The sequence below is a fragment of the Oryctolagus cuniculus genome, chromosome 18 (assembly GCF_051225735.1).
Source record: "Oryctolagus cuniculus isolate XC-2025 breed Fujian yellow rabbit chromosome 18, ASM5122573v1, whole genome shotgun sequence".
Lineage (NCBI taxonomy): Eukaryota > Metazoa > Chordata > Mammalia > Lagomorpha > Leporidae > Oryctolagus > Oryctolagus cuniculus.
Genome location: NC_142884.1, coordinates 20,304,073 through 20,326,232, shown reverse-complemented (window position 1 = coordinate 20,326,232; position 22,160 = coordinate 20,304,073). Strand labels below are relative to the sequence as shown.

The 22,160-nt window shown below is 55.8% G+C and overlaps 1 protein-coding gene across 8 annotated transcripts; it reads right to left on the bottom strand.

Annotated features, from left to right (window-relative positions):
- Positions 1-73: 73 nt before the first annotated feature.
- On the bottom strand, positions 74-17,859 carry CD22 (CD22 molecule). Of its 8 annotated transcripts, none has more exons than XM_089319699.1 (18): positions 17,473-17,859; positions 15,654-15,816; positions 15,431-15,472; positions 13,288-13,433; positions 13,013-13,194; positions 12,743-12,798; positions 11,174-11,551; positions 10,074-10,367; positions 8,251-8,514; positions 7,809-8,072; positions 6,375-6,632; positions 5,919-6,179; positions 5,574-5,837; positions 3,503-3,599; positions 3,291-3,366; positions 3,018-3,136; positions 1,653-1,737; positions 74-1,049 (listed from the first exon to the last, which is right to left on the bottom strand). In XM_089319699.1, exons 6-18 carry the CDS (start codon positions 12,774-12,776, stop codon positions 918-920), a joined length of 2,526 nt encoding a protein of 841 aa, XP_089175825.1. In that variant the 5' UTR covers positions 12,777-12,798; positions 13,013-13,194; positions 13,288-13,433; positions 15,431-15,472; positions 15,654-15,816; positions 17,473-17,859; the 3' UTR covers positions 74-917. The 8 variants fall into 8 exon arrangements, with proteins under 8 accessions (XP_089175825.1, XP_089175827.1, XP_089175828.1 ...); XM_089319701.1 differs by having other exon boundaries at positions 13,013-13,168; XM_089319702.1 differs by having other exon boundaries at positions 13,013-13,135.
- Between the last annotated feature and the right edge of the window lie 4,301 nt (positions 17,860-22,160).

Sequence of the window (22,160 nt, the reverse complement as noted above, 5' to 3'; positions counted from 1 at the left end):
TCCCTGAGCCCTGCAGTGCCTTCCCCGCCCCTGCTCCGCGCTCTGACACCGCAGACTAGAAAGAGCTCCCAGCTTCTTGGAAGTGGGGTCTGCGCTGGTTTTATTGAACAGCTGTCTGTCCGTCCCAGGCGCGCTCACACCAGTGTGGCCGCTCAGACGCCAGAGCCCTGCACACGGCGGCGGCGGCTGCGGGTCCTCTCCTCTGCCCGGAGCGCCCAGCCTGCTCGCAGACAGGCGTCGAGAGAAGCCAGCTCGCGCGGGGCCTCTTTGCACTCATTCAGTCCTCTCCCAGGCCCAAAGCCCAGAGGCAAAAGTTGGGCGTGATACTAGTGAGTGGGGACGTCAGAGCCGGGAGCAGGGGAGGGGGACAGGAAACCCAGTGACAAGCTGAGCCCAGCAGGGACACAGCCGTCTGGGGAGAGACGAGGGGAGGTGACGGACGGTGGCAGGTGGCAGTGCAGTTGGACAACCCAGGTGAGCTTCTGGGTGGGAAGGAGAGTGGGAAAGGAGCAGGTGAGGGCCTGGGTTAGCTGTGCTGGGAAGGAAAACCAGCTCTGGCCAGGCACAATGCTCCCTGCAGTGACTGTGTGTGTGTGTGTGCACGTGTGTACGCATGTCTGTGTACCAGCATGTGTGTCTAAGCACTAGCGTGTGTATATGTGTGAGCATTGTGTGTGCATGAGAATGTGTGTGTGAGCACATGAATGCATGTACATGCACCAGCGTGTGTGCATGATAATGTGTGTTCTGTGTGCACGAACATGTGTGCATGCATGTATGTGCACTAGCATGTGTGCATGTGTGTGTTGGGAGGAGGCCATGTGACTTAGCAGCTGAGTGTCCACAGTGGGGGGCGGAGCTCTGGGACGTCCACGGCAGCTGCCACCCCGGGCGCCTCCACTACCACTGGTCCAGTGTCATTGCTTGAGGGTCACGTATTCCACTTCTTCCTGGGCCTGCGGTCGCACCCCAGTCCCAAACTGAACCAGCTCCGAGTAATGGATCCCCTCGTCTTCTGGAAAATCCGGAGTCACGTTCTCGTAGTCAGCCTAAGAGAGCCACATGGCAGTGAGCCCGGTCTGTGCGTCAGCTCCCGCGCCAGCGTTCACCTCCCCATCTCTCCCTGACTCCGCCCGGGAGTCTTCTTATGTAGACTCCAGCTGCTCGAGGCACCTACCTGCCTGGCCCGACCAACCCTCTGCCCAAACCACAGCCAAGGTTTCGTTCACATTCCCAAACTCCATGAGCTGGAAGCAGAGTCCCAGATTCAGTGTAAACCACCTTTGGAGGTGGAAAGTTTGGGAGCTGACTGGGCCTTGGGGGCTCCCCAGGAATGAATGCATGAGCAGGCTATTGGGTTGGTGGGGGAGGGGCTTGGCCATAAAGCCAAGCCCTCCTAACCCCGCTCCAGCCCGGCAAGAAGGATCTCAGCAGATGTGGCCATCAGCCTCTGACGCCCGTGAGCCTCTCTCCTTTACGAATGATGCAGTCTCGGGTATTCGGGTATTCGGTTACAGTAACAGGAAATGGCCTGAGACATCAGCTCTTGACACCCACGCCCACTCCTGGCCCCCGCTGACATTTGCCTAAGGCCTCAAGGCTGCAGCCAGACCCACCCCTCCACCGCCCCCGCCCTGTCCCCTGTCGCTTACCACTCGGCGCTTCTGCACCACCGAATACGTGACTGTGTCCTCGCTGCTTAGGGGCGGCCTCTGCACCTCTGCTGTCCCTGCGTCTCTGAGAGGGACGGCAGGTGCATGACCAGAGTGAACCATTCCCATGAGCTTTCTCTCCTTCTCTTTCCCCCAGATCCCTGGCAGCACCCCAACCTCCACTCCCCGGTGCCCCCCTGCACTGCCCGAGCCCCCCGGCTTTGCATGCAACAGAGAACCACAGCTTCTGTGACACCGCAGCCAGGAACCAGCGCTGGCCAAAAATAACCAACATGGCCACATCCCTGCCAGGACATTTAGCTCATGATAATCTCCTTATAATAAAATGACCACGGCTGCGCTGATGTAGGGGCTTTCACAAGGGAAGGTTAAGAGGACCCTCCCAGGACAACGCAGGGCACCGTGGCCTAGCCAGCGACTGTGCAGGCTTGAGCAACCATATAGCTACCTGACAGCGACCCTATAGCCTTAAAGCACCCAATCAGAATGCACGTAACCATGTAAGGGAGTCAAAGGAACTAAGGTTGTATGTAAGGCGATTCCAGCTTTGCTCGGGGCTCAGATTTTTTTTTTTTTTTTTTTTTTGGACAGGCAGAGTTAGACAGTGAGAGAGAGACAGGGAGAAAGGTCTTCCTTCCACTGGTTCACCCCCCAAGTGGCCGCTATGGCTGGCGCTGTGCCAATCCGAAACCAGGAGCCAGGTGCTTCCTTCTGGTCTCCCATGGGGTGCAGGGCCCAAGCACTTGGGCCATCCTCCACTGCCTTGCCGGGCCACAGCAGAGAGCTGGACAAGAAGAGGAGCAACCGGGACAGAATCCGGTGCCCCGACCGGGACTAGAACCTGGAGTGCCAGCACCGCAGGCAGAGGATTAGCCTAGTGAGCCGCGGCGCCAGCCTAGGCTCAGATTTTTTGGATAGGAGTCCGCTGGGCCCTAAGGCAGCATAAATAGATCCCACTTCCTGCAGAAGCCTCAGTGCCAGGCTTCTCCGTCTGAGGGTCCTGCAGCAGCACCTGAGCCAGGATGCTTTTGAAGATTTCCAAGAAAAGGCAAGGAAGTGGGCAGCACTCAAACTGTACATGAAACCCCGCCCCCTCTATGAATAGTCAATGAGCCCCAGGCCCCACCCTCCCATGCCTCTAGATTATATAAAGGGGAGACCCTGACCCTTCTTAAAGGCAGCGCATTCTTGAGTGCAAACTTTGGCTTTGCATGCAAATAAATCGTGTTTCTCCGCCAACCTTGTCCTCGTCCTTGTGTGGGAGACAAGAATCTGGCCCACCGCCAAGAGGGAAGGTGGGATGCCCCCTTTTCCTCCCCTCCCCACCCCCGGTACCCTCAGTACCCTGTGCTCGGCGTGTCCATCTCGGGGAAGCGCAAGGTGGCGTAGCTAATGCTGTGCTCCATCACCGGGTTGTAGCACCCCAGGGAGTGGGGGCCATTGGAGAGGGGGGCTCTTCTGACCTGGGAGAGAGACAGGGTCTGGGCTCCGACCCTCGTGCCTGCTGCACAGGTCCCGCCCCCTGGGCACGGCACCCCGCCTCACTCCCCTTCACTTCACTCCGCCTCACCTGACTTGCAGGCCCGCCCTGCCTGCGGCCTCTCTCTGCCATCCTACCTTTGGATTCCTGACAAAGAAGCTCTGACCGCTGAAATTTTCCTGAAGCCCCTGCTGGCTCCGAATCCTCTTCCAGCTAAGAAACAAGGACACATTCAGTGAGGGGGATCAGGACCCAGTGGTCTCAGCAGGCTGGGGGCTTCGGGATGGAGAACTGGACCAACATCCGCCAAGGGACCACAAAGAAGGTGGGTGGTAGGGGGGGCGCTCACTTTTGTCGGAGTTTGACCACCCAGATGGCCAGGACGAGGAGAGCTAGGCAGGACCCGATTCCCACGGCCGCGCGCCTGCCGATGGTCTCTGGACTATCTGGTGGGGAGAGGGGCAGGCTCAATCATTCAGCGGGCCAGGCTGACTTCCCTCTGCCGCCAGCCTCAGCCGTCCTGCCTGCCGACTTCTCCGTGTGCAAGAGAAGGAAGCAGAGAAAGCAGGAAGCCGGCTCCTGCCCACTGGAGCTCCATGTAGAAGATGGAGGAGCCCTGGGACACACCACACGTGGAGACTGCACACTCATCAGTGGGCGCCACTCTCTGGGGCATGTAGCCGCACCATCGGCATTAGCAGTGCACCTGCCCTTGTAGCCATGTCCACAAAGAGAGGCTGAGCACCTCAGCTCTGGGTAGATGAGATGTGCAGCTCCAAACAGGAGGACCCAGTGTAGCCCTTGGCATGAGAGGTGCGTCTCCGGCTGTCTCCAACGTGGAGACCCGTATGTGTTGGTTTTATGCATCAGTTACATTGCTGGACAACACAGTCAGACAATCCGCTTTGGACTCCAGCTTTGTGGGGAATGAGCTTCTAAATTTAAAGCCACTGGCACTGGCATTGTGGCATAGTGGTTAAGCTGCGGCCTACGACACCGGCATGCCATATGGGTGCTGGTTCAAGTATCAGCTGCTTCAGTTCTGATCCAGTTCCCTGCTAATGCACCTGGGGAAAGCAACAGAAGATGGCCCAAGTGCCTGAGCCCCTGCACCCATGTGGGGGACCCGGAAGAAGCTCCTGGCTCCCAGCTTTGGCCTGGCCCAGCCCTGGCCATTGTAACCATCTGGGGAAGTGAACCAGCGGATGGAAGATCCCTCTCTGTCTCTCCCTCTCTCTCTGTAACTCTGAGACTTTCAAAATAAATAAATAAACCTTTAAAAAAAAAAAAAACAAACACTAAATTCAAAGCCATGACTGCAATCACTCCTCTGCAGAGGTGCAATAAATAAATGATGTGTTTTCTGTTTGTCTCCAGACTCTTTAGACTTCCTGTGCCTGCACGGATACAGCAGTGTCCAAGCGGCGTCATTACTGCAAGGGACAAAGCTCAAGGCAAAACAGGAGCCCTACTGCACTTGCTAAGAGGAACGATGGAAGAGATGAGGGCAGCTCCTGCACACCCCCGCGCACAGAGTGCCTCTGCCCCTGCGCACAGTAGGGTGTGGGGAGGGGCATCCCCTAGGAGTGAGTGGAGCTCTCAGGGATCCAGAGCGACAGGCATCTGTCTTTCCACTTTCTACCCTTACTAAATCTGCTTTTCTTAGTTTTGTTTTTTCTTTCACCATGCACTTGTATTATCCGTTTAAAAAAAAAAAAAACTACTAAAGGGACCGGTGCTGTGGTGCAGGGGGTTAGAGCCCAGGCCTGCATCCCATATGGGCACCAGTTCTAGTCCCGGCTGCTTCTCTTCCGATCCAGCTCTGTGCTGCGGCCTGGGAAAGCAGTAGAAGTTGGCCCATGTCCTTGGGGCCCTGCACCCATGCGGGAGACCTAGAGGAGGCTCCCGCCTTTGGACTGGCACAACTCTGGCCTTTGGGGCCGTTTGGGGAGTGAACCAGTGGATGAAAGACCTTTCTCTATGTCTCTCCCTCTCACTGTAACTCTTTCAAATAAATAAATAAATAAAATCTTAAAAAAGAATCCACACACACACACACACACACACCCACTACAAAAGATAAAAGCAAGGAGCCGATCAAGGGAGAGAGAGAGAGAGAGAGAGAGAGAGAGAGAGAGAGAGAGAGGACCCAGGAGGAGCGTGAGGTGTCTGTGAGGTGGGGGCCGCCTGCGAGGGACCCCAGGGGCAGGAGCAGCCAGGAGAGAAAGAGAGAGGCATGAAGTGTGCCGCGGGACAGCAGTGGCCGCCGAGAGCTCTGGACGAGGCGGTGTGGGCAGGCTGGGCTGGACCACAGGACGGGGGAGGAGGCAGGGGAGCAGCGGCCAGGTGCTCCCAGGGCATGGCCTGGGGTTCCAGTAGCCAGGGCCAGCAGGGAGCCTGGGGGAGGGCAGGGGTCTTACAGTAGACGGTGAGGGTGCTGGGGGGTGACTCGCCCATGCCCAGCCGGTTGCTTCCCCGGCAGCGGTAGGCGCCTGAGTGTTCCACCGTGGTGGGCTCCAGTGTCAGCGTCTTGTCCCAGTGCTGCAGGTTTTGGTTGTTCCAGTCAAACCAAGCGTACTGGGACACGGGAGGGTTGGCGTCGCTCTCACAGGTCAAGGCCACCTTGCTGCCCTCCATCACCGTGTCCCCTGGGACCATGGACACCTGCAGCCTGCGTGGCGCATCTGGAAAGGAAGCGAGGTGAGGACGCAGGCAGCTGGGCACCTGCTGCTCCCCGCCCTAGGCCTCCAGCTCCAGCCACTCACACAGCACTCGCAGCGTCCAGGGCTCTGACGAACGCCGGCCGACAGAGTTGTTGACCGAGCAGCTGTAGTTGCCGGCGTCTTCGGGGGTGATGGAATCGAAGCTCAGCTCTTGCCCTGCCTGCAGAGGGCTCCCGTTTTTCCTCCAAGAGAAGTGCACTCCTGTAGGGCGGCTTCCGGAGAAGTCGCATCGGAGGGTGAAGCGGCTGCCAGCGGGAACCTCGGACTGCACCGACGGCGAGATCTTCACACCTCTGGGGGCATCTGCAGGGCGAGGGCCTCAGGCTGACCCCTCGGCTGCCTCTCCCTCCTGCTGCCCCCTGCAGCCCCCTGCCCACAGCCCGGAGGCTGGGTTCTCCTCTCTCAACTGCGTCATGGACTCTGGCCCAGGCCGTCCCTCCCTTCACTCCCCATATCCTGCATGGGCCACCTGCCAGGGACCCCTGCCCGGTCACTCACACTGGACATCCAGGTTGACCGAAGGAGCCCAGGAGCACCAGGTGTTACAGGCAGCACAGGCGACGGGCTCAGCGTTCCAGGCCACATTGTGAATGTTCAGTACCCCAGGCGATGGCTCCTTCCAGGAACCCAAGGGCTTCCACTCGTAACGGAAAACGCTGGGGTTGCTGGAGTTGTAGATGCAGGAGAGAGTCACGCTGTCTCCTTCGCGGATGGGTGTGGGGTTTTGAATCACTGTGGTCACTTCCTTGGGCGGATCTGGGAGCAAACCAGAGAGGTGGGCAAGGACCGGCCAGCTTGACCACAGCCCCTTTCCTGCCTGCTTCCCTCGCGTCCTCCAGCCCCCGTCTGGCCCCCCGCAGTCATACAGGCCCTGAATGGAGCCCAGGAAGTCTCGTGTGTCCCTTTAGCTATTGTGAGGATCAGAACTCTGCCCTGGGCTCTTTTCCAGGCCATAGTTTGAGGCAGGACCATACAGCAGGTGGGAGCCCAGTGCCACGACCCTGCCGCGGAGAGCTGCATGACCTCAGCTCACTCCTCTGTCACAGGGGGTCCTGAGCTTGTGGAATCGTTGCGAGGAGTGAGGCATGAAGCCAACAGTCAACACCGCCGCTGGCAGCACGCACCCGGCTGCTTAGACACCCGGATGCTGCCCACGTGACGGCTCAGCCGCCAACGACCGAGCCTGCCGAGTCTCTTTGTCCTGTGGTCAACTCAGTGACAAGATTCACTGTGATGGGGTCGGCGCTGTGGCACACTGGGTTAAAACCTTGGCCTGCAGCGCCGGCATCCCACATGGGCACCAGTTTGAGTCCTGGCCGCTCCACTTCTGATCCAGCTCCCTGCTAATGCGCCTGGGAAAGCAGCAGAAGACGGCCCAAGTGCTTGGGCTCCGGCACCCACATGGGAGACCCAGATGGAGTTCTAGGCTCCTGGCTTTGGCCTGGCCCAGACCTGGCTGTTGCAGCCATTTGGGGAGCGAACCAGCAGATGGAAGCCCTCTCTCTCTGTCTTTCGGATAAATAAAATAAATCTTAAAAAAAAAATGCACTGTGCAAAAGAGGCCCTGACGCTGCAGACTGATGGGACCTTTGCCCCAGCTCTTCTGGAAGGTTCCAGAACCCCTTCTGGGCTCAGCCTTGACAGAGCTCCTGCCTCTTGCAGTTCATTCATTCAACAAACATCTACTGAGCACCCGCCGTGAGCCAGGCCTTGTTGTTAAGTTCTGGGAGTGTGCAAGTACTTGCAAAACTTGTGAAAAAAAAAATGGAATAAAACTGTGCATGGATTTCCAAAGAAATTTATCTTTGAATCCTACTTTTCCATACCCCGGCTGCTGCTGGCCCCTCCTCGAATCCCTGCACCCCAGCTGCCTTCTCCTGTCCCCCTACTTCCCCTTCTCTCCCTAAAGCCGGAGGCCCTGCGGCTACTCACACTGGACGTCCAGCTCAGCACCCGGGCCAGCCTGCCCCGGCCCCAGGCTGTTCTCTGCCACGCAGGAATACTTCCCAGCGTGCGAGAGGAGGGCGCTTGGGATCTGCAGTTTCTCTTCTGTGCTTCCCAGCAGCTCTCTCTCATTGTGAAACCAGGTGTAATTGGTGGGAGGAGGATTGGCCCGTGAGATACAACTCAACTCTACTGGTCTTCCCTCCCTAGCTGGCAAAGGGCGGATCTGAACCCTGGAAGGTTCCGGTGCATCTGGAAGAAGGGGCAGGGGTGGTGGTGGTGGGGTGAGGAGAGCCCTCTGACCCCTGCAAGCACCGCCCACCTCTCAAGAGCCTGGGCCTTCTCCCCCACCCTGCCCCCAATCCCCCGGCCCCTCCGCCACCCACACCAACCTCCTGCCTGCCCTCGCCCCAGCTCCAAAGAGGCTCACACAACACAGTGAGGGTCACTTCTTCCGACCTTCCTCGGCCCAGCTCATTGGAGGCCTGGCAGCAGTACTTGCCACTCATCTCCTTGGTCACCTTGGGCAGAGCCAGCCTGGGAGCCACACTCAGCGGAACCCCATCCTTGAGCCAGGATATACCCTGGTGTTCTGGGTTGCTGCTGGTGACCTGGCACACCATGCTCACAGATGCCCCCTCCAGGACAGAGGCTCCACTGGGACTGACCTCGATGATCTCCAACTTCGGGACGTCTGCAGGGGGCAGAGGGGCAGTGGGGAAGGGGTCATTCTCCCGGGGCAGGGGGCCTGCAGGTGCACGGTCGCCCTTTTGCACAGGAGAGGGCTGGGCTGTTGGCTCTGGCGACTGTCACAGCCTCCTCACTCGCCTCCCTGCTTCCCCCTTCCCCCTACAGTCTCCGCTGGGGCAGCCAGCAGGCTTCCTGATGCGCCGAACAGGGCTCGCCGCTCCCTGCTGGGACACATCCCAGGGACGCCACACTGGGAATAAAATCTAAAAACCTGGCCCACTGCCCAGTGGTCTCGGGTTCCTCTCCCTCTCTGACCCTGGCCCCCAGAAGCAATGGCCAGCCTCTCTGGCCCCCTGGCTCTGTCTTGGGCACCCCATGTCCCCCCCTCAAGGCCTCTGTACTTGCTCTGCCTTCTCCCTAGGATGCATCACCTGCCTTGCTTCCTTCCCCGCTAAGGTCAAGTGTTCACCTTCCTCAGGGAGGTCTCCACCCCTCACCCCCACCCTAACTCTGCTTTCTCGTTTCTAATACATGCGTCACTCCCTGCCCTGACTCTTTGCTAATTGCTTCTTGGGGCAGGCATTGGGCACAGTGAGTGAGACACCCTTCGGGAGAGCCACATCCCATCGTGGAGTACTGAGGGTCGAGTCCTGGCTGTGGCTGATGTCCACCTTGGGAGGTAGCAGACAGTGGTTCAAGTTCTTGGGCCCCTGTCACCCATATGGGAAAATTCCATTGAGTTACTGGCTCCCGGCTTTGACCCAGCCATCGTTGTTGTGGGCATTTGGGGAGTGAACTAGCAGTAGGGAATGCTCTCTCTCCCAAATAAATAAAAATAATTTTATAAAATTTATTTCTTGTTGCTTTCTTTTTTAAGGATTTTTTTTTTATTTGGAAAGCAGAGTTACAGGGAGAGAGAGAAATGGAGAGATAGAGAGAGATCTTCCATCCACTGGTTCACTCTCCAAATGGCTGCAAAGCCAGGAGCCAGGAGCTTCTTCCGGGTCTCCCGTGTGGGTGCAGGGGCCCAAGGACCTGGGCCATCCTCTGCTGCATCCCCAGGAGTATTAGCAGGAAGCTGGATGGGAAGTGGAGCAGCTGGGACTTGAACTGGGGCCTGTATGGGATGTTGGCAGTGGCCCAAGCCATTCTGCCACAGCCCCAGCCCCCATTTCTCATCTCTCCCCCACTGCAGTGCCAGCTCCATGCAGTCAGGAACTTTGTTCATTGCTGTGCGTCTCCCTTCTCTCTCCCTAACTGGCAGCTTTCATGATAAGGCCCGGCCGTACCTGTAGGTTAGCAGTAGATATTTATTGAATGAATGAGTGAATGAATGAATGAGGCACAAAATAATGGTGTGAAAATTCTCCATGAAGTCCCCGAAAATGTGCCTTGGCTTAAGAATGAATCGATTGTCTTCCTCAGTTAGGGCAATGCAGAGGCCCAAGTCAAACTGGTCGCTGAAACACCCAACCCGACAAGGAGGCTACTGGAAAGGGGACCGCAGCTCTGCCCGGGCCAGCCCAGCTGGGTCCTTCCCCAGGGAGCCCGGGGGTCACTCACGCTTCACGTCCAGCTGCACCGTCTTCTCAGAGAGCGCCTGTCTCGCCGTGGAGTTCCAGAGCTGGCAGGAGAGGTTCTGCCCGTGGTGAGTCCACTGCGGCTCAAATGTGAGCCAGCTCTGGGTGAGGACCGACGCGGTGGAGAGGATGGTGGAGGAGGTCACAGTGCCCTCCAGGGACCACCGCAGTTCCATCGGGTCCTCGGGGCAGGAGAAATTCAGCGAGCAGGTCAGAGTGACTTGGTGGGACTCGCGGAGTTCTGGAGGGGGCTGGATGTGAGGTGAAAGGGGCTTTTCTGCAAAAGAGCAGGCACCTGCTGGAGGCGGGGGCCGCTGAGCGCTCCCTGGGGCCTCCCTGGCCAGTCCACCCCCTCTCCCTGGGCCTGCTCTCCCTGCCCTGAATCCCAGAGCTCTCTCTCTGGAAGATGCTCCACTTGTCTCATTCTCACCTCCCAGTGTTTGCTCTCTAAGTCGTTTCTGGGAAGATCCTTCCTCCCGCCACCCTTATGTGCGCTCCATCAGCTTAGCTCATCGTGTTTTTGTTAGCTTTGCTTAATGGCTTCAACATGGGATACCTCCTGGCACAGCCTTCCTGGAGTGGGGTGGGCCTGTGTGCGGCCAGGCTCAGGGCCTCTAAGCTGGACCATGTTGGGTCAGAAGCAACGTGTCTCACCCCCAAACCTGGGGCTGCTTAGAATCACCCACAAAAAAAATCCGTATCTGAGTGTCAAGTCCTTGCTTGGGCCCCTGCCACCCACATGGGAGACTCAGAGGGAGTTCCAGGATCCTGGCCTCAGCCTGGACCAGCCCCAGCTGTGGCAGTCATTTGGGGAGTAAACCAGTGGACAGAAGATTGCTCTCTCTCTCTCTCTCTCTCTCTGCTTTTAAAATAAATAAATAAATAAGTATTTTTTTAAGAATCCATATTTCCACGTTCTCCTGAAAGATCGTAAGGTCTGGCCACCTGCACCCTGGATCCGAGGGCGGGCAGGAGCTAAGGGACAGGCAGGACGCCTGTCACCTCCGCAGGCAGCGTGGCCTGTGCCCCTGCCCAGGCCCGAGGCGTCTCCGCCTCCCCCCTCGCCCCTCCCCCAGGCCTCACCAGACACATTGAGGCTCATCTTCTCCATCCACTTGTCGGTGCCGGACGTCATCCTGAACCCCAGCTGCCCGCTGTCTGTCACAGACACCGGTCGGATGCTCACGGTGCAGTTTCTCCGTTTGTCTCCCAGGAAATGTACCCTTCCCTGGCGAACCTGCAGCTCCTCCGTCTGCGTGTGGTTATACAGGACCGTCCCCCTGTAGCTCTTGGTGACGTTGTCATACTCGGGGTTGTGGTAGAGGGTGAAGTTCCCCAGCTCCGAGTTGAATTTTGGGATGGTGTAGGAGCAGGGGATCCAGACACAGGCTCCTTCCCAGGCGTAGAGGGTTTTTGGGTGCTCAAACCGCCAGTCAGTGGGGTTGCAGGAAGCCACACACACTGTAATTAGCACAGTGATTAGAAAGTGTTATCCAGGGGGACTCGGGGGCTGACAGCTCTCCAAGGAATGAGGAGCCCCTTCTGACGTCAGAGGGAGAGACAGGGACAGACACACACAGCAAGGCCCCAGGGAGAAACATGTGTACGAGGGGACTTCAAAAGGTCCGTGGAAAAATGGAACAAAAAGGTAAGTTTACTTTGGTGCAAAAGAAAAAAAAAAGGAAGAAGAAGAAGAAGAAGAAGAAGAAGAAGAGGAGGAGGAGGAGGAGGAGGAGGAGGAGGAGGAGGAGGAGGAAGGGACTAGCGTTGTGGCACAGTAGGCTGGGCCTGTGGCACCGGCAGCTTCTATCCGGAGCACCTGGCTGCACTGCTAGGTCTTTGCTAAGGCGCCTGGAAAAGCAGAGGACGATGGTCCATGTGAAGGACGTGAATGGAGTTCCTGGCTCCTGGTTTTGTCCTGGCCTAGCCCTGGCCAATGCAGCCATTTGCAAAGTGAACCAGCAAATTAAAGATTTTTTTCTCTCTCTCCATCTCTCTCTCTCTCTCTTTCTCTTTCTGTGTGTGTGTGTGTGTGTGTGACTCTCTTTTTAAATAAATAAATTGGGGCCAGTGTTGTGGCATAGCAGGAAAAGCCACTACCTGCAATACTGGCATCACATACGGCCACCGGTTCGTGTCCCGGCTGCTCCACTTCTGATTCAGCACCCTGGGAAAAGCAGTGGAGGATGGCCCAAGTGCTTTGGCCCCTGCACCTGTGTGAGAGACCCAGAAGAAGCTCCTGGCTCCTGGCTTTGGTCTGACCAGCTCCGGCCATTGCAGCCAACTGGGGAATGAACCAGCAGATGATCTCTCTCTCTGAAACTCTGACTTTCAAATAAATAAATAAAGCCTTTAAAAAAAAAAAAAGAAAAAACTAAATCTTTTGGAAATTGAAAACCCATGCCTAGTTTTGTCATAATGCACATTTTCCATGAACTTTTTGAATACCCCCTACTAGGCATGGATTTCACTATCTTTTGTCACCAAACTTATCTTTCAATTGCATTTTCCACGAACTTTCTGCAGTGCCCTGGTGTACATCTGAGCATGTCCACCCACACCCGCCCCGCCCTGCCCCGCATTTCCTCCTGCTGCAGCCCCCCCCCCCCCCGCCGCCCCACTGACGCCCCAGAGCCCAGGGGCCAGCCTTACCCAAGAGCACGAGCCAGGGGCTGCGGGGCTGCATGGCGCTGCCAGCCGAGGGCACCCTGGGCAGGGAAGAGTTTGTCTGAGCAGGCAGGCTGCTTGCTCTCAGCCCCTGGACCCCGGCGCCTCTTCCCCGAGCCCCGGAGGATGACATCCGGCTGTCTTACAGGCATGTGGGACACTGGACGCTCACGGAGCCTCCGTCTGGGCCTGCCTTTCCTCTCGGAACTCCCTCCTCTCCTCCCCCCCCCCCGCCCCCGCCATCCATCCATTCACCTTCTGTGGGTTTTCTACACTTCTCGGCCAGCTCTCACACCTTGAGCGGCACCAGACGGCCGGGCACCTGCATGCCAGTCACTGGGTATCGTGCAGCTCTCTCTGGGGCTACTGATGAAAGATCTTACACAAGGGAGAGACGCCGTCAGGCCCCAGCTGGAGGAACCAGGGGAAAACGCATTCTAAAACCAAGAACGTGGTATGTCCAGGAGAGCGTGGAGAGGGAGCGGGGAAGCCTTAGGAGAAAGTGGGCCAGGGGCTTGTGGGAAACACACCTGTGGACTTTACAAGTTCATTGGAAAAAAGGGAATGAAAGGAAATTTAGAGGGGCAAGCACTGGGCCCTGCAGAGAAGACGTCCATGTCCGCATCAGAGTGCCTGGGTCCAGTACTCAGCTCCAGCTCCTGACTCCGGCTTCCTGCTAAAGCAGACCCAGTGGAAAACAGTGAGGGTTCAACAGCCGGAGTTCCCGGGGTTGAATCCCTGCTGGGAGCTGTGCTGCAACAGGGTGAGCTGCCGTCTGCAACCCTGGTGTCCTGCATTGCAGCACCAGTTGGAGCAAGCCCCAGCTGCCTGCCCGGGCACCTGCCCGGCCCAGGTGCGTGGGGCCCTGCTCCGCACGCAGGAGACCAGGATGCAGCTTCAGACTCCTGGCTTCGGCTTGACCCAGCCTCAGCACTGTGGCCATCTGGGGAGTGAATCAGCAGATAGAAGATCTCTCTCTCCCTCCCCTCCCGGGCCCCGTGTGTGTGTGTGTGTGTGTGTGTGTGTGTGTGTCCTCTCTTTGTCACTCTTACTTTCAAATAAATAAAATAAATCTCTTTTCAAGTCTATTATGCTGTTACATAAAATCTCTGCCATCTGCAGGCGGCCCAAGGGTCACCCATTTATGACCCTTGCCCCTCTCTCTCTCTCTCTCTCTCTTTCTCTCTCTCTCTCTCTCTCATGCTGGGCTTGCCTGCCACCATGTTAGCCTTTTCACAGTCACATTTACATAGAGTTAAATTTAAGTCCCATTTACATGGTTGGGCCCTCTGTGCCGGTCCCCGGGGAGCCAGCAGGACGTGCCAGCAGAGTGTGTCTCCCGTGTCAGCAGAGCCCCAGCCCTGCACCAGCCGCCTGCCAACATTTCCCATGCATGGGCACCCCTCTCTCTGGCCGTTCCCACCCTAGGCCGCCAGGCTCGCACTGTAGGCTGCTAGGTGTCCAACACCCAGTGTGGGGGAGGTGGGGATCTGCCCCCAGACCAAGGGGCTGGCCCGGGGTCGGCATAGATTAGAGGCAGAGAGACTGATGCTGGGGCAGTCTCCAGGGATGAGCTGCACTTGGCTTGGCAGGTGTTAGCAGCATTATGTACAAAAATGTCTTCGAGGTCACATGCTCTTACCAAAAGCTGGGTTCAAAAGTTAAGAAAGGGGCAGGCGCTTGGTCCCGTGATTAACATGCTGGCTAAATACCACAGCCCGCATTGTGCGCTGGGGTTGATACCCACTTCCGGCTCCTGACTCCAGCTTCCTGCAAACACTCACCCTGGGTGGGGGGGGGGGGGCAGCGCTGATGGATGGAGCAACCTGAGCTCCTGCCATCCACACGGGAGACCCGGAAGGAGTTGCTGGCTCCCGGCTTCAGCCTGTCCCAGGCCCTGCCAGTACAGGCGTCCGGGGGGTGAACCAGTGGATAGGAGCCCACTCTCTGTCTCTCTGCCTTGTCTTACACCTCCGCACACAGGGGTTTTGACTACGGGATCCATTTTACCCCTTCTACAAAGCTCCTGACAAAGCTACAGGCTCACAGGTCTCAGGGACACACTTTGAGATCCCCTGGGGCTCCCAGCAGGGCTGTGGCAAGGGCTAGATCCCATTCCCTGGGCCATTGTCCCCTGCCAGCGCCCACCAGCCATCCCTCATTAGCGCCCCGGCCTGAGAACCCCAGTAAGAGTGGGAGAGGGGCTCCGCACCCACCCCGAGGGAGCCCCGGAGTGGGGTGTCAGGTCCGAGAACTGGAAGGCTGAGGAAGCAGGGTGAGGTGTGCAGGTGGGGGACAGCGGTCAGCTGGCACGGGTGCTCGGGACCAGGGCACGCTGGCCAGCCCCAGAGCCTGCTTGGCACACACCTACCCAGGCTCCGCGGGATCCTGGAGCTGACCTTCCCGGGATCCTGGAGCTGACCTTCCCGGCTCCTCTCCCCTCCTCGGTGTCCGCTGATCTACCCTCGCCTCAGCAGACTCGCCAAGCCTGGCGGGGGGGCTCTGCCTCCGACCTTTGTTGTAACACAGGCGAGGAAGAGAACAGGGGGTCCCCGCTGTGTGTCTCCAGCTCTGGGAGCTGTGCCTGGCACAGCGCAGCTGCTCCACACTTGGTGTGTTGAGTGTGTGTGTGTGGGGGGGGGGTAAAAAAAAAGAGAAAATAATGGTTTTTACCTGTTTCCTTGTGTCTTCCCTCTTTGGGGAGCCGAGCAGCATCTGAGAGTGAAAGGAGAAGTACAGCGAGGTTTCCAGGGCTGGATTTCACCCTCTGCGGCCACACCCCCTTCCTCTATGCGGCTGTGACAGTGGCTGACAGGCTTCGTGATGGGGAGGGGGGGGCGCTGTGGACCTCAAGCCAGACTGAAGGAACTCTCCCAGACCTAGAGGCCATTCTCACTCCTGTGGGTGCGTTTTCCCCATCGGAGTATTTTCAGAGCTGGCTTCTCCCCTGCACTCATGTCTCAGGAAATGTGAGTGACTCCAGCAAGCTGATCAGAGCCGCCAATCCGCCACAAACAACACAGGTCGGCTTGCAAGTATGAGGGTCCCTCCAAGTATTTCTGGGGGGGGGGGACCACAAAATAAAAAGGTAAGTTTCTTTTGGTGTAAAAAAAAAAACCCCAAGCATAGTTTTTTCATAAAATGCCCTTTTCATGACGTTCTTGAAGACTCCATGTGTGCTTAGATTTCAAAATTGCTTCACACCAAAATAAAGTTATTTTTAACTCCATTCTCCATGAACTTTTTGAAGCGCCCGTGGGTCTGCAGTTGAGTGACGTCACGTGTTCCTGTCGTCCCCACTCCCTCCTGTCAGAGGCGTGATTGGTGGGGCCCGGGGCCCCTGACGTCCCCCGAGGGCTGAAGGGAGAGCAGAGTTACCGCGGGGGAAGGACACGGGGTGTGCGAATGCTGTTGGCGGCGCGATCTTGGGACTGAAACCTCAGCACACATCAGGCCTGCTCAGTGCAGGTCTCGGGTCACAGCCATGCAAATCCCACAGATGACGAGAAAACTTCTGAGAAGTCTCCCCTCGGATGTCACACTGCGCTCAGAGCCGTGACCGTAGGGACAGAAGCGCAGCGAGGAACTACTTCACCGCGCGGTGGCGTCTGGGAAGATGGAGGGGGTGCACCTGCGGCCGGCAGGATCCGTGGAGGATTCGGGCTGGGCACCCCTCGCCGAAACCAGTATTCGCAGACGCTAATCCCCTTCTTTAAAATGTCATAGTATTTGCCTACAACCCATGCATATCCTCCCGCACGCTTTAAAGCGTCTCCAGACTGCTTATCCTGCTGAGCGCAGTGGTACACGCTGAGCGCCGGCCGAATAGCTATCGCTTAGGGAATAAAGAGAAGAAAAAAAGATGCACAGGTTCAGGACGGACGCGGCCCCTGCAGACCTGGCTACCATTTCCATCCAAGGTCAGATGGGGCTGAGAACCTGCAGAACAGAGTGCAGAGGGCCAGCTGCAGGTCCTCCATTTCTTCTAAGCATAATTCAAACTGCGGTATATAGTAATAAAAAAAAGAAACACACGAAGACTCTGAAGGTGGAGGGAAGACAGACTGGTCCGGGCTCCTGGGACCCAAGGAATGGGATGGTGGTGAGTGTTCTTTGCTTCCTACATCCTAGACTGGATATAGGGGAAGCTGACAAATGTAGGGAGAAAGTTCCAGGCACTCTCTGCTTTTCCAGAAAGAAAAAGGCACCCGGGAAAGTCAGAACGCGCAGTCAGCAACTGCCCTGCCCCAGCCAAACAAGCCAAACACCACGGAAAAATTGGGGGCCTCATCGCCGCCCCTGTCAGCAAAGGCTGAGGCGCGGAGCCTGGGTTCTCACCCAGGGGAGTGCATCAAGGAACCCGAGACCCCTCCCCAGACTCGGCGGAAGTGGCTCCAGCGAGGGCAGAGTTGCAGCTGGAACCTTCCTCCCCACCACACGGGGAGGCTGGCACGCACCAGCACCCGATGCAGGAACGAGGCCCTCCTCCCCCTCCTCCTCCTCCTCACGGCCTCGGTGTCAGAGGAGGCCCGGAGGAGGGACAGGACTTCGGCCACGGCTCAGCACGAAGCAGCTCCGCCCCCAGTGCCGCGGAATCACAGGAGGACTAGGAATGAGGGCCCCTCCCCGCCCCGGGCCAGGTAGTCATAGCGCATAGCTGGTGGCCCGCTGGGATTGCCACGTCCGCCCGGCGGTGACAAGGAGCCCGCACCTACCCTCAGGTGTGAAGGGAGGCTGAGGGGAGAGCCCCCGCCTCATGCCTCCATCTGGGAGGAAAGAGGCGTCGCCCTCCCCCGTGTCACCGGAGCCGCTTGAAGGGAGGTGTCCTGGGCGCCCGACGCACGTATCTGGGAGACGTTCTCTCCTAACAAGGCAACTGCACGTGGTGCTGTCTTTCTGCAATGTCAGATTCGTTTCTCTCTCTCTCTCTTGTGTTTGGTGTCTCTCACCTTCAAGCTGTTTCTTGGAACACGGTCCTGGCTCTGTGTGACTGATGGACAAGTCTTTCACTGATGTCTCTTGGCTTAGCCAGAGTTCAAAATGGAGTCTCAAAATGGAGTCACCTTGGTCAATCTTGTTCATGCTCCACACAGGAGGTCTATGAAAACACAAGGCTTAAGTAAGGACCAGATTCTGGTAATACTCAAAATGTCCTTACCAAGAGCCAGGAAGTCTCAAGTTGAATTGGAAAAAAAAAAAAAAAGAACAAACACCATGATGATACACATGTCAGAATTATTTGATAAAGATTTTAAAGCAGCTGTTATAAAAATGCTTCAATGAGAAATTATAAACACACTTGAAACAAATGACAAAAATAGAAACCCTCATGGGACAGTGCTGTGGTATAGTAGGCTAAGCCTCCACCTGTGGCACTGGCATCCCACAAAGGTGCCCATTCAAGTCCCAGCTTCTCCACTTCCAATCCAGCTGCCTGCTGATGGCCTGGGAAAGCTGTAGAAGATGGTCCAAGTCCTTGGGCCCCTGCACCCACATGGGAGACCTGGAAGAAGCTCCTGGCTCCTGGCTTTGGATCTGCCCAGCTCTGGCCTTTGCAGCCATTTGGAGAGTGAACCAGCAGTTGGAAGCCCTCTCTCTCTCTCTCTCTCCCTATAACTCTACCTCTCAAATAAATAAATAAATAAATCTTTAAAGACAAAAAAAACCTCAGTAAATGAATAGAAAATATAGAGAAGAATCAAATGGAAATTTTAGAGCTAAAAACACAATAACCAAAATAAAGGCCCTAATGGATGATCTCAACAACAGAATGGAGAATATAGAAGGGGAAAATTAGTGAGACTGAGCTAGAACAACAGAAATGACCTGTTCTGAACAGTCCAGAGAACACAGACTGAAAAACGGACCCACCTCAGAAACATGGGCCAACAGAATTCTCCACAGCTGGCAAACAGAACAATGCCTTTCATTTTATTTTTACACAAAAATTCAGAGTCCAAAAGGAGCATGCTGATAAATTACCAATAAGAGCAAGGCCAAAGCACAAGTAGCTTTCTATTTTTTTTAAGATTTATTTATTTATTTGAAAGGCAGAGTTAGAGAGAGGCAGAGACAGAGACAGAGAGAGAGAGAGAGAGAGAGGTCTTCCATCTGCTGGTTTGCTCCCCAGATGACCTCAATGGCCAGAGCTGAGCTGATCCAGAGCCAGGAGCCAGGAGCTTCTTCCGGGTCTCCCACGTGGGTGCAGGGGCCCAAGGACTTGGGCTATCTTCTACTGCTTTCCCAGGCCATAGCAGAGAGCTGCAATGGAAGTGGAGCAGCCGGGTCTCGAACCAGCGCCCACATGGGATGCCAGAACTGCAGGTGGTGGCTTTACCCGCTTTCCCACAGTGCCGGCTCCATAAGTAGCTTTCTCACTCCTAGTGTTGGGGGGTCACATGAGCAGGAATATGATTAGAATCCTTGCTGCCATCATTGGGTAAAAGGCAACAAGACACTGCCAAAAATACTGCTAGAAAGCTCTGGTTAACGAAATTGATTTAGATTATTCATTAACAGAAAAAGGGAGAATATACACAAAAATCAACACTACCTGATGAACCGTTCTGCAAGGAGAAGTAGACATGAGTAGAAAAAATCAGCCAGAATGCCCACTGGCTGCAAGATGTATGAGGACTTTGGAGCAGGCAGGTGGTGCAGTGGGCATCCCAAATGGGCGCCAGTGCAAGTCCTGGCTGCTCTGCTTGCAACGCAGCTCCCTGCTGATGCACTAGGAAAGCATGGAAGACGACCTGAGTGCTTGGGCCCCTGCACCCACACGGGAGACCCAGGTGGAGTTCCAGGCTCCTGATTCCAGCCTGGACCAGTCCCACCCATGGCGGCTTTTGGGGAGTGAACCAGTGATGGAAGATCTCTCTCTCTCACTCTCTCTCTCACTCACTCTTTCAAATAAATAAATATAAATAAAGATGCAAAAAAGAAAAAAAAACTTATCTTCTACATGATTCATTTAGCTGATTGCTAATTGAAAGTGGTTCATTATTTAGAAGAAAAGTTACAACTGGTTTAATAATTCTAGCTTTCAGGCCGGTGCCGCGGCTCACTAGGCTAATCCTCCACCTAGCGGCGCCGGCACACCGGGTTCTAGTCCCGGTCGGGGCGCCAGATTCTGTCCCGGTTGCCCCTCTTCCAGGCCAGCTCTCTGCTGTGGCCAGGGAGTGCAATGGAGGATGGCCCAAGTGCTTGGGCCCTGCACCCCATGGGAGACCAGGAAAAGCACCTGGCTCCCGGCTTCAGGTCAGTGCGGTGCGCCGGCCGCGGCGGCCATTGGAGGGTGAACCAACGGTAAAAGGAAGACCTTTCTGTCTCTCTCTCACTGTCCACTCTGCCTGTCAAAAAAAAAAAAAAAATTCTAGCTTTCATTCTTTTAATTGCTGTAAACTTTTTTTAGTTTTTTAGATTTATTTTATTTATTTGAAAGACAGAGTTACAGAGAGGGGTAGAGACAGAGAGAGAGGTCTTCCATCCGCTGATTCACTCCCCAGATGACCTCAATGGCCAGAGCTGAGCTGATCCAGAGCCAGAAGCCAGGAGCTTCTTCCAGGTCTCCCACATGGGTGCAGGGGCCCAAGGACTTGGGCCATCCTCCACTGCTTTCCCAGGCCACAGCAGAGAGCTGGATCGGAAAAGGAGCAGCCGGGACTAGAACTGGCGCCCATATGGGATGCCGGTGCTTCAAGCCAGGGCTTTAACCTGCTGCGCCACAACCCCGGCCCCTGCTGTAACTTTAAATACTAGACCTTTTGTTTTCCCCAACTATGTAAATCAGTGGAACATCGCAGCCAACATTATCCTTGCTTAACAGATTGACCTGCCTACCTATACTTTTTCAGAAGCTGCCTCCTTGGACTTCCAAGCTGATGCGGACTCTAGGAGGTGACACTGATGGGTTCCTGTCACCCACACTGGGGACCTGGATTAAGTTCCCGGCTCCCACCTTCAGCCTTTGGAGCAGCCCTGGACACTGCAGATATTTGGGGAGTGGGCTGGCAGGTTGGCTCACTCTCCCTCTCTCGCTCTCGCTCTTTTCTCTCTACCACCCCCTTGTTTTCTACAGTTAGGTTAAAACCACCTCCCCACAGTTCCCTATAGCTTTCCCTCCTCTCTGGGAGGCCACCTTCACAGTGATACAGGATGCTTCCTGGACATGAATGCTGATTGAACATGGTAAGGGCGAGGCAAGCCACTCATCAGTAATGCCCTCTGAGAAAGATCTCAGTAAAAAGGGAGCTAAAAATTCATAAATGTCATAAATCTCCTTTCAAAGGCCAGCAGATGGGTGGGAATAGATAGGAGAAGTTGATCAGTTAGCAGCTGTCAGTAAAACCAACAAAAGAACTATTTATGTTGAAACCTTGACTTCAATCCATTGGTGCACAACCACCAGGACGTGATGCCCTGGTTATGCATACATTTTGGGGGTTATTAACCCTAAGCAATACAGAAGCAAAAACTCTCCCTGCAGACTGTCCCCCTGCAAACTTTGCCTACTTCATGTTGTCCTGCCTAACCTCTCTGTAGCCAGTACAGGTTGCCCTTGGTGGCAGGGGTGGCAGTGGGGTGCTTGGTACAGCAGCGAAGACAACGCTTGGGATGCCCACATCCTATATTGAATGGCCTGATTTGAGTCCCACATCTGCATCTGATCCAGCATCCTGCTGATGACACACTAAAGCCAGCCGATGATGGCTCGGGTACTTGGATCCCTGTTACCCATGTGGGAGATCCGGTTGAATTCCAGACTCCTGGCTTTGGCCTTGTTCTGCCCTGGCTGTTGCAGGCATTTGGTGATTAAACCAGTGGATCAAAGATCTGTTTGTCTGTCTCTTTGAAAAAAATGAGGGGCTGGCGCCGTGGTGCAGTAGGTTACTCCTCCACCTGAGGCGCCAGCATCCCATATGGGCCCCGGTTCTAGTCCCAGCTGCTCCTCTTCCCATCCAGCTCTCTGTTATGGCCTGGGAAAGCAGTGGAAGATGGCCCAGGTGTTTGGGCCCCTGCACCCGCATGGGAGACCAGGAAGAAGCACCTGGCTCCTGGCTTCGGATCGGCACAGCTCCGGCCGTTGCAGCCATTTGGGGAGTGAACCAGTGGATGGAAGACCTTTCTCTCTGTCTCTCCCTCTCACTGTCTGTAACTCTGCCTCCCAAATAAATAAATAAAATCTTTAAAAGAAAGAAATAAAATGAAAATTTTAAAACAAAAAATAAAAAGGAGTATCTACCTACTGACGTCAAGATCTTGGACTTCTAGCTTCCAGGGCACTGAGCAAGTAAATGATTGTGAAACTTTGTCATAAAAAACGTGCTCTTCTCTCAATCCGGCAGATGTTCTCCAACTGCTGCCTAGGCTGCTGCTGGTAGTGCAGGAACTTCTCCCAAGACCT

What these genes read in the sequence shown, in the direction of transcription:
- CD22 (XM_089319699.1), bottom strand. Translation starts at nt 12,776, where the DNA reads ATGCAGCCCCGCAGCCCCTGGCTCGTGCTCTTGG. An exon ending in CTGGACGCTGCGAGTGCTGT is followed by an intron (nt 5,838 to 5,918) that starts GTGAGTGGCTGG and finishes CTTCCTTTCCAG; the next exon opens with ATGCGCCACGCAGGCTGCAG. An exon ending in CAGCACCCTCACCGTCTACT is followed by an intron (nt 3,600 to 5,573) that starts GTAAGACCCCTG and finishes TCTCCCCACCAG; the next exon opens with ATAGTCCAGAGACCATCGGC.